The 11,329-nt window shown below is 43.2% G+C and overlaps 1 protein-coding gene across 1 annotated transcript in view; it reads left to right on the top strand.

Moving 5' to 3' along the window:
• ptpro (protein tyrosine phosphatase receptor type O) overlaps positions 1-11,329 on the top strand; it is a 47,492-nt gene that overhangs the window by 14,246 nt on the left and 21,917 nt on the right. Inside the window, exons 10-16 of the mRNA XM_037696101.1 lie at positions 5,234-5,354; positions 5,429-5,622; positions 5,702-5,813; positions 6,897-7,060; positions 7,139-7,259; positions 7,829-7,962; positions 9,196-9,334. Coding sequence (XP_037552029.1) covers positions 5,234-5,354; positions 5,429-5,622; positions 5,702-5,813; positions 6,897-7,060; positions 7,139-7,259; positions 7,829-7,962; positions 9,196-9,334 — 985 coding nt within the window. The remainder of the gene's footprint in view (positions 1-5,233; positions 5,355-5,428; positions 5,623-5,701; positions 5,814-6,896; positions 7,061-7,138; positions 7,260-7,828; positions 7,963-9,195; positions 9,335-11,329) is intronic.

The following is an 11,329-nucleotide window of genomic DNA, read 5'->3' as shown; positions in this document are numbered from 1 at the left end:
TATAAAATAATAATTTAACAGAAACATTCAAATATAAAATAATAATTTAACAGAAACATTCATGTATAAAATAATAATTAACAGAAACATTCATCTATAAAATAATAATTGAACAGAAACATTCATCTATAAAATAGTAATTTAACAGAAACATTCATCTATAAAATAATAATTGAACAGAAACATTCATCTATAAAATAATAATTTAACAGAAACATTCATGTATAAAATAATAATTTAACAGAAACATTCATGTATAAAATAATAATTGAACAGAAACATTCATCTATAAAATAATAATTGAACAGAAACATTCATGTATAAAATAATAATTGAACATTATTTATCTGAGGAGCAGCTTTGAGTTTAACTCCATCACTGAACTCTCATCTTGAACAAGCATGAAGGCGACAGTGGGAAGAAAAACTCCCTCATGAGGAAGAAACCTTTAGCAGAACCAGGATCAGGACTAGAGGACCATCTGCTTCGACCGGCTGGGTTTGGTAGGAATAGATACACAATGGCAGGTCAAGAATCGCAAGTTAAGATACAAATAGTTTCAAATGAAAACTATTCAATTTTAACATTAATTTAAGGAGATGAGGTCAGTTTACCATACCATTTTATTTATAAAGCACTTAAAACAGCTACAAGGCCAACCAAAGTGCTGTACAGACAGAACAACAGGTAACACACAAAGCAAAATACAAAATGAGGTAAATCAGAATATAGACATAAAAACGATGCAGATAATGACGACAGACCAGTGTGGAGCATACAGGATCAAACACAGATCATCTGGTGATGAAAGCTACTGAATAGTAGTGAGTTTTTAAACTGGACTTGAAAACCGAGAGGGAGGGGCCTGTCTGACAAGCAGAGGTAACTCATTCCAAAGTCTTGGTCCTGCTACAGAGAAGGCCCTGTCACCTCTGCACTTAAGAGGAGTTCCTGGAACTGTGAGGAGCAACTGGTCCGCTGACCTCAGGGAGCGTGGTGGGACATACGGTTGTAGCAGATCAGAGAGATGGGGGTGGGTGGGGGGGGAGACACTGTTCAGTGATTTGTAGACATACAGGAGTATTTTGAACTGGATTCTAAGGTGAACCAGTGCAGTGAGGCCAAAACTGGTGTAATGTGCTCTCTTTTGCCTGTACTGGTTAAAAATGGGGCTGCTGCATTCTGGACCAGTTGTAGTCGTTTGACTCTTAGTAGTTTGTCCTCTAGTAGTCTAAGTCTATAGCAGCATAACAAGCCAACCCTAACTATAGGATTTATCAAAAAGGAAAGTCTTAATCCCAGTCTTCAAACTGGACAAGGTGTCAGCCTCATGGACAGAAACTGGAAGTTGGTTCCACAAGAGAGGAGCCTGAGAACTGGAAGATCTTCCTCCCATTCTGCTGCTGGAAACTCTAGGAACCACAAGTAAACCTGCAGTCTGAGAGTGAAGTGCTCTGTTAGTAAAATATGGAACAATAAGATCTGTAATATAAGATGGAGCTAGGTTGTTGAGGGCTTTGTAGGTTAGAAGTAAGATTTTGAATTCTATTCTGGATTTGACAGGGAGCCAATGGAGAGAAGCTAAAACTGGAGAGATATGATCTCTCCCAGTAACTCCAGTTAAGACTCTGGCAGCAGCATTTTGGATCAACTGAAGACGTTTTAAAGAAGTATTTGGACACCCAGATAATAAACCATTGCATTAGTCCAGTCTAGACGTGACAAATGCATGGACCAGTTTTTCTGCATCATCTTTAGATCAGATGTTTCTAATGTTAGTGATATTACGCAGGTGGAAGAAGGAGGTTCTAGTAACGTTTTTAATGTGGGGGATAAAAGACACGTCCTGATCAAAAACAACACCAAACCTCAGTTTTTTTGTCTGTGTTCAAAAGCTGAAAATTAAGGGTCATCCAGGTTTTTATGTCTTTAAGACATGCTTGTAGTCCAAGTAGCTGATTGGATTCATTGGGTTTAATGGACAAATATATCTGTGTATCATCTGCATAACAATGGAAATGTATCCCATGCTGTTTAATAACTTTACCTAATGGAAACATATACAATGTCAAAAGGATTGGTCCAAGCACTGAACCCTGAGGAACTCCATGACTAAGTTTGGTGTATGATGAAGATTTATTATTGACATTTACAAAATGGAATCTATCATATAGATATGATTTAAACCAATTTAGAGCCATCCATCCATTATCTTGTTCTGGACTCAGGTCTCTGGGGCATCATCTTGTGCGGGGACATCCAGACATTCCACAACCTCTTCCAGCTCTTCTGGGAGGACTTCAAGGCGTTCCCAGGCCAACTTAGAGACATAGTTTCTCCTGCTTGTCCTGGGTCTTCCCCGGGGTCTACTCCCAGTCGGACATGCCGGACTCATCTCCCTAGGGAGGCGCCCAGGAGGCATCCTTACCAGATGCCTGAACCACCTCAACTGTCTCCTCTCGATGTGCAGGAGCAGTGCTTCTACTGAATCTCTCCAGGATAACTAAATTTCTCACCCTACCTCTAAGGGAGAGTCCAGCTGCAATGTAGAGCCGTTCCTGTAATTCCAACATCACATTCAAACCTCTGTAGTAAAATATTGTGATCAACTGTATCAAATGCAGCACTGAGGTCTAACAGGACCAGTAGAGACACAAGTCCATTGTCTGAGGCCATGAGAATATCATTAGTGACTTTTACTAGTGCTGTTTCTGTGCTATGATGAGCTCTAAACCCTGACTGAAACTCTTCAAACAGATTGTTTCTTTGTAGATGTTCACGCAACTGACCTGCAACTATTTTCTATTTTTGGTATCTTGGTCGACTCACATCTTTCTTTTAAGCTCCATGTGGAAAACTTGGTAAAGAAACTGAAAATTAAACTGGGTTTCTTTTTCAGAAACAGATCCTGTCTAACCCTGAATGCTAGAAAACGCCTTGTATCTGTGACTTTCCTTCCCTCAATTGATTTTGGTGATATTATTTACATGAACGCTCCTACAAGAACCCTGCAGATGTTGGATGCTGTCTATCATGGTGCACTAAGATTCATAACTGGCTGTGATTATCGTACCCACCACTGCACCCTGTATTCATTGGTTAACTGGACATCATTAACTTCACACAGACTCTCTCACTGGTACATTTTCATCTTTAAATCACTTCTTGGTCTGTTGCCTTCATACATCTCCTCCTACATGTCTCTGCGTGAGTGCAGCTACGGAGTGCGCTCTCAGGACATTATTACCTGCAGTGTTCCCTCAGTGAGGACTGAACTAGGCAAAAGGGCCTTCTCCTACTCCGCTCCTGTTTCCTGGAATATCTTACAAAAAGATTTGAAGCTCTCGACCTTTGACCTCTCTAAGTGGCTTTAAGAATCTGTTGGACTCCTGGCAGGGTCCAATGCTGACATGTTCCTGTTTTTAGTTTTATACATTTGTCTTGGAATCTAGCTGTTTTTTTTGGTTTTGTTACCTTTTTCCTTTTAGCCATCCTATTTGTTAAAAAAAAAAAAAAAAAAAAAAAAAAAACTGTAGTATGAGTTTTTATAACTGCTTATTGTTGTTGCTGTTGTCCATTGTTGTCATCTTTCTTTGTTGAAATCAGGTCTCTCTTGTAAATGAGTCCTCGAGGCTCAATGGGATTTACCTGTATAAATAAAGGTTGATTGATTTTCTATAGTTTTTGAGATGAAAGTTAGATTAGATATAGATCTATAGTTGGCCAGAATTTCTGAATCAAGGTCAGACTTCTTAAGTAAAGGGTTAATTACAACAACTTTAAAGCTCTGTGGTACATAACCGTTCATTAGAGACAAATTAAGTAGATCTAAGACATGATTATTGATTAAGGGAAAAAAATAATTAAAGAGTCTGGTTGGGATGGGATCTAGCAGACATGTGGCTGGTTTGGATGAAGCTATTATTTTTGACAATTCAGTGAACTCAACAGGACAAAAACAGTCCAAACATAGATCAGGTTCTAGTGACATTTTTAAAGTTGTCTCATCTGACACAGAACCAGAGGCGATAGTAGGAATGTTGGTTTGAATTTTTTCCCTAATTGAAACAATTTTATTTATAAAGAATCTAATGAAGTCATCACTGCTTATAGTTGTAGGGATACATGAATCAACAAAGATGAGATTTTTAATTAATCTAGCTATGGTGCTGAAAAGGAACCTGGGGTTATTTTATGAATATGAAGGGACAGATGGGACATTTGTGGACAAATGGAACTTTGCATGGGTGTTGGAGGAATTCTCTCTCACTAACGTTGTTTACCCAAAAGAACCAGACTGTCAGCAGGTGAAGATTTTTAACTGGCATTTTCTTTCAAGGACTTCATCCAGGACAGGTTTCATACATAGAAACATTAATTCATATGCAGGAGAACCCTGTCAAAGAGTCGGCATCGAATGGATCAGCAGCAGAGTTCACTGGGCAGTTCCTCCTGGATCCGGCTTCAGTCAGCTGCACAGACATGATCCATGGCCGTCGGTGAGCCGGCCTCCATGCTGATACGAGAGATTGTTTTAATATACAGCAGGTTTTCAGGGCAGGAGGGAAACATGTTTTTCAGTCACAACGTATAAAAACAATAAAATATTCTCTGCAGGCTCTGAGGTCTACACTCATCTCCAGGTCAGAGGTCACTCTTTCAGGGATGAAGATGTGCACATCCTGGACAGAGAGAAACGATGGTTTGAGAGAGGAGTAAAGGAGGCCATCTTTGTGAAAAGAAACCGTCCATCATTAAACAGGGGTGGAGCCTCCAGGTTCAACTGCCCCCCTCTTACAATGCTGTGATTGCTAGTATCACTCAGCCCTCTGTGAACAGTAAACAGCCATCAGGTGCTAATGATCCATTGTTAGGCTGATGGTCCTTCTTGAGCATGTGATCAGCTGGTTCTGGTTGTCAGCAGCAAACTGGTTGATCCACTCTGAGAAGGTGCTATTTAAGAGACTGAGCTGAATACAGCACCTCAGACTGAGGAAGTCCTCAGGATGAGAGACGAAACGTTTCTACAATTTATTATTAATTTATTTTTATTTTTTACTTGTTGCATTCGTCCAGAGGACCTGACTCGACCTTGTTAGAAATAGTTTAGTTTATTTCAGATTTCAGAAGGGGTGGGGGGTTTCATCCTTTAGACATGTTTTAGCGAACGCCTTGCTCAGAGGCTCCACAACACCAGAGATTAAATGAAAGTTTGTGTGTGACGTTTTCACAGGAAAACTCCACGAGTGACATCATCAGCCACCTGACGCCTGGCGCCCAGTACAGAGTGGTGGTCTATCACACTAATGGACCTCTGGTCAGTCCTCCGTCAGAGCCTGTCATCATTGACATCGGTGAGCATCTCGTTACCTTCTCAGGCTTCTCCAACCAAGGTGTGCTGCTGATACAGCTTGTGTGTGTGTGTTAGAGCCCACTGGTGTCCGTGAGCTGGCAGTTTACCCTCTGAGCCCAACAGCAGTCATCCTGAGCTGGCAGCGTCCATACCATGTGGCCTTCAGAAAATACATCCTGCAGACCTTCTTCTTTAACCCCGTCACGCTGGCGTCCGAGTGGACCACCTACTATGAGATCGCTGCCACGGCTTCCGTCATCGCCTCCGTGGTAACACAACGTTTGTGGTGCAGTTGTGTTGTGGTGTTGACAGCGCCGCCTGTCAGTTTGTTTTTCTGTTTTCCCTCAGAGAGTCACCGACCTGCTTCCAGCCTGGTACTACAACTTCAGAGTTTCCATGGTAACATGGGGGGAGCCACCGCTCAGCTGCTGCGATGGCTCCACCATTAGCTTCATCACAGGTAAGGACTCACCTGTGGGTTTCATCAAAGTTCAACATCACCTTATCTGACCCCAGGGGAGCGCACAACATGAAAACATAAAAGAGAAGAAATCCAAATCGGATAAAAACATCAGCTGAGGTTGTGCACGTGACACTCAAGGTGTGGGCTGAGCAGCTGAGGCTCCAACACCTCTTCAACCTGAGCACGTGCTCAGGAGGAAGCTTCTCCTGCAGCTGTGGGCTTCACACAGGTGCTACATAATTTAAAATACTGGGATTAATAATCTATCTAATCTGTTTTATCTAAACTAAAATATCTGAAGCATATAATGAACTTCAGGAGCAGAACCTGATCTCACCTGTCACACTGAAGAGGTGCAACTCTACAAGAATCAGGTGTGAAACTAGAATCAGAGGTGAAACTTGAATCAGGTGTGAAACTAGAATCAGAGGTGAAACTAGAATCAGGTGTGAACCTTGAATCAGGTGTGAAACTTGAATCAGGTGTGAAACTTGAATCAGGTGTGAAACTTGAATCAGAGGTGAAACTTGAATCAGGTGTGAAACTAGAATCAGGTGTGAAACTAGAATCAGAGGTGAAACTTGAATCAGAGGTGAAACTTGAATCAGAAGTGAAACTTGAATCAGAGGTGAAACTTGAATCAGGTGTGAAACTTGAATCAGGTGTGAAACTTGAATCAGAGGTGAAACTTGAATCAGGTGTGAAACTTGAATCAGGTGTGAAACTAGAATCAGGTGTGAAACTAGAATCAGGTGTGAAACTTGAATCAGGTGTGAAACTTGACTCAGGTGTGAAACTAGAATCAGGTGTGAAACTTGAATCAGAGGTGAAACTTGAATCAGGTGTGAAACTTGAATCAGAGGTGAAACTAGAATCAGGTGTGAAACTTGAATCAGAGGTGAAACTTGACTCAGGTGTGAAACTTGACTCAGGTGTGAAACTAGAATCAGGTGTGAAACTTGAATCAGGTGTGAAATCGGTCTTGTTGCTGGTGCCTCCTGCAGCCTCCTCAGTGAGGCGTTCACCTCCTCAGGTGTGTTTTGATGCCACTAACTCCTCCCGTTGCTCCTCCTCCTGCAGCTCCTGAAGCTCCTCACATCTCCTCGGTGGACTATGCTCACGGCGTTGTGTTTGTCCGCTGGACGTACGGCGAGCTCTTCATCGACCTGTCTCACTCCAGGATGCTGCACTGGCAGGTGGTGGCTGTCGGGAAGAAGGGACCAGAGAGGAGCTTCTCGGTGGACGTAAGTTCCTCTGCAACACCTGAGCAGGGTTCTTCTCATGAAGGTCCTACAGAACCGAGTCTTTCTGTTTGTGGACAGGTGACCCGAAACGTGATGCGGGCCAGCCTCCCTCTTCCTCCGGGGGACATCTACAATCTGACGGTGACGGCGTGCACCGAACGCAGCAGAAACACGTCGGTGCCCAACATCATCAAGCTGGGTGAGCAGTCCATCCTGGATCAGTAGAGCTCCTCAGATCCATGAAGATCTGAGCTGGAACCAGTTTTTGTGGATCTGAAACAGATCTGAGTTCAGAATTCATTTTTTCTCCTCTTTCTGTCAATCGGGAGTGAATCTGGTTTGATTCTGCTGTTCACACAGAACTAAATAGTGGATTCAGGTCAGATTCTGAACTATGAGCTTCATTTGGACCAGATTCAATCAGGATGATGAACCGATCACAGAATATCGACTTCAATCTAAAAACGTGTTTCATAAAGAATAAAAAGATGGACAGATGTGAATCCGGATGAAACGTCTACAGATGTTAGTTGAACAACCGTCTGAACTTTAGCTGCACCTTCAAGCAGAAGAAAAGCCTGAGTCCAGAGGAATCAAACCTCGGTGGACTGAGCAGGTTCTGGTTCTGGTTCAGCTCTTCCTCTGAGCTCACTCTGAGTCTTGTGCTGACAGACCGACTTCCCTTCTCGTTCTTCGCGTCTCGAAGCTCTTGTGGTTCTGGCTCTGACCCGCTTCACTCAACGCTTGTGTCTGGGGTTCTGCCTGCAGATCCGGCTCCGCCCAAGTCTCTGTTCGCCGTCAATGCCACGCACTCGTCGGTGACTCTGCTGTGGACCGAGGACGGGGTGGTGGACTACTACCGGGTCCTCTGCCGACCCAACAAGGACGGGCGGGAGCTCAAGGTAACAACATCCAACAGCTCAACAGGTGCTCACAAAAACCCGAGTCCCACTGTCCATCGTCCACGTGCTGGTCCAAACAAACGAGAGACATGGGTTCAGGCCAGGGTTAGGGCCTTCTGAAGGCCGGCAGAAGGTCCAGCTGGTTCCTTTCAGCCTTGTTGTCCTCACTTTTAGACAAATGAAACGACAGTCATCAAACCAGCATCTCTGTGGTGGGTGTCACCATGGCAACCAGTCAATGACTCAGCAGCTTCTGGGTCTTCTATATTACCCAGCATGCTGTTCTTCCTCAGCTGTTCCCATCATGGCCGCCCCCTAGATGCTGTAGAGCACGGGTGTCCAAAGTGCGGTCCGAGGGCCATTTGTGGCCAGGGCTTCATCTGAGCCGGATCCTGCTGGAACTGGATCTGGGAACTCCTATTTTGACAGGGTGTGTTCCGATAACTGTTTGCTTGGATCTGGTAACTCTCAGACTTATGAATAATAAAGTTATGAACAAATGTGACTGACTTGAACAAATAAAACTTGTACTGGAGATGTAAACTAAAAATAATATCATAAACACTCATTTTAAACACAACAGCCACTGACAGAGTCAGAGTTTCTTTATTTGTCATTCCATCACGTGATGGAGCGAAATTATGTTCACAGCTCCCAGTTACACCCAACAATAAAATGTACAAGAAAAACTGATGAGATCTAAAGAATTCATTCATGAATATTGGTTGATAAAATGATCAAGCAGGAAACTGGACACTTTAAATTAATATATCATCTGCGTATGAGTTGATGAACTTATCAAACCTTCTATGAATCTCTTGTAGCGACTGACTAAGATTATAAGCTTAGTGTTTGAGGCTTTTGATGTTTGGGATCTACAACAATTTAAAACTCTTTCTCCACCAAATTAATAAATGTTTGTAAATATTCTTCACGTTGAGTTCAGTTCCATGTTTGTGGCTCACGAGTCCTTCATGTGGAGAGTTCTGGTCCACACAGGACAGCGTTTGGACACCCCTGTGTGGTCTCCAGACCGGATGTTTGGGTTGAACGGACTCATTAAACTGAATGAGTTTCAGGTTCCGGACAGTTTTCTCTATTTTTATTTTTGAATCTGTTTTGTTGTTGAAGTCAACAACCATCAAACTCAGACTTCATTAAGTTTCTGCTTAATAAAGTAAAACAACTTGAGGTTTGTTTGACCTCTGGTTCTGTTGGTGTGTCCTCCTTCAGGCCCGTGAGCCGCTCACCTCCACGTCCCACGTTCTGACCGTGTCCGGTTTGGCTCCGTCCACCAGCTACAACTGCAGCGTGACCAGCTTCAGCTACAGCACGCCGAGCCGCGCTGCACATGTCACCGTCACAACCGCTGGTAGGTGGACCTCAGGAGACGGCCGAGGATAGAAACGCAGATTTGTCAGGGACATCCACTTCCTGGTAACACTTCCCGTCAGGGAAATACACTTCCTGGTAACACTTCCTGTCAGGGACATCCACTTCCTGGTAACACTTCCTGTCAGGGACATCCACTTCCTGGTAACACTTCCTGTCAGGGACATCCACTTCCTGGTAACACTTCCTGTCAGGATGCTCAGAAATGAGGTCACTGTGAAAATATTTGATTCAGTTCATTTCCTCAGAGGAAAAACTACATCCAGTCAGGATACCATCCATCCATCCATCATTCATCCATCCATCATCCATTCATCCATCATTCATCCATCCATCATCCATTCATCTATCATTCATCCATCCATCATCCATTCATCTATTATTCATCCATCCATCATTCATTCATCTATTATTCATCCATCCATCATCCATTAATCCATCATTCATCCATCATTCATCAACCATCCATAATTCATCTGTCCATCATCCATCATTCATCCATCCATCATCCATTCATCCATTATTCATCCAGCCATCATCATCATCATTCATCCATCCATTATCCATCCATCATTCATCCATCCATCATCCATTCATCCATTATTCATCCAGCCATCATCATCATCATTCATCCATCCATCCATTATCCATCCATCATTCCTCCATCCATCACCATCCATCCATCGTCCATCTATCCGTCATTCATCCATCCATCATTCATCCATTGTCACCCATCCATCATCATGCATCCATCCATCATCCATTCATCCATCATTCCTCCATCCATCACCATCCATCCATCCATCATCCGTCTATCCGTCATTCATCCATCCATCATCCATCCATCATCATCCATTCATCCATCCATCATTCATCCATCCATCCATCATCCATTCATCCATCCATCATCCATTCATCTATCATTTTTTTTTCATTCAACCTTTATTTATACAGGCTAGCCTCATTGAGCCACGAGGACTCATTTACAAGAGGGACCTGTAAAAAGATTCATCTATCATTCATCCATCCATCCATCATCCATTCATCTATCATTCATCCATCCATCCATCATCCATTCATCTATCATTCATCCATCCATCATCCATTCATCTATTATTCATCCATCAATCATCCATTCATCTATCATTCATCCATCCATCATCCATTAATCCATCATTCATCCATCATTCATCATCCATCCATAATTCATCTGTCCATCCATCCATCCATCATCCATTCATCCATTATTCATCCAGCCATCATCATCATTCATCCATCCATTATCCATCCATCATTTCTCCATCCATCACCATCCATCCATCCATCCATCGTCCATCTATCCGTCATTCATCCATCCATCCATCCATCTGTCATTCATCCATCCATCATTCATTCATCCATCCATCATCCATTCATCATCCATTCATCATCATTCCTCCATCCATCATCCATCTATCCGTCATTCATCCATCCATCATCCATCCATCATCATCCATTCATTCATCCATCCTTTATCAGCTTCTTCATCTTTGGGTCATGGGGGTCACAGGTGCCTGGTCCAGCAGTCACTGTACAAGGTGGGAGACACCCTGGACAGGTGTCAGTCCGTCACAGGGCCTGGTTAAGTCCAGGTAACCTGGGTTTAAGTTCAGCTGTCATGGGTTCACCTCAGCAGCACGATGGTGCAGTTGGTAGAGCTGTTGCCTCTCAGCACTAAGGTTGCTGGTTGAAATCCCAGCCCGGGACCTTTCTGGGTGGAGTTTGCATGTTCTGTCCGTGCTGCGTGGGTTTCCTCCAGGTACTCTAGACTTACGACCTGTCCAGGTGTCCCCCGCCTCTTGCACCATGACTGCTGGACATGGGCACCAGTGACCCCCACGACCCAAAACGGAAGAAGCAAGTAAAGATAAAGGATAGATGGATGGATTGATGATGGATGGATGAATAATGGATGGATGATTGATGGATGGATGAT

Source organism: Nematolebias whitei, chromosome 22 (assembly GCF_014905685.2).
Source record: "Nematolebias whitei isolate Nwh7 chromosome 22, NemWhi1, whole genome shotgun sequence".
In the NCBI taxonomy this organism is placed as follows: Eukaryota; Metazoa; Chordata; class Actinopteri; order Cyprinodontiformes; family Rivulidae; genus Nematolebias; species Nematolebias whitei.
Note: the sequence above shows the minus strand (reverse complement) of the source record. Positions and strands in the feature narration are given on the sequence as shown.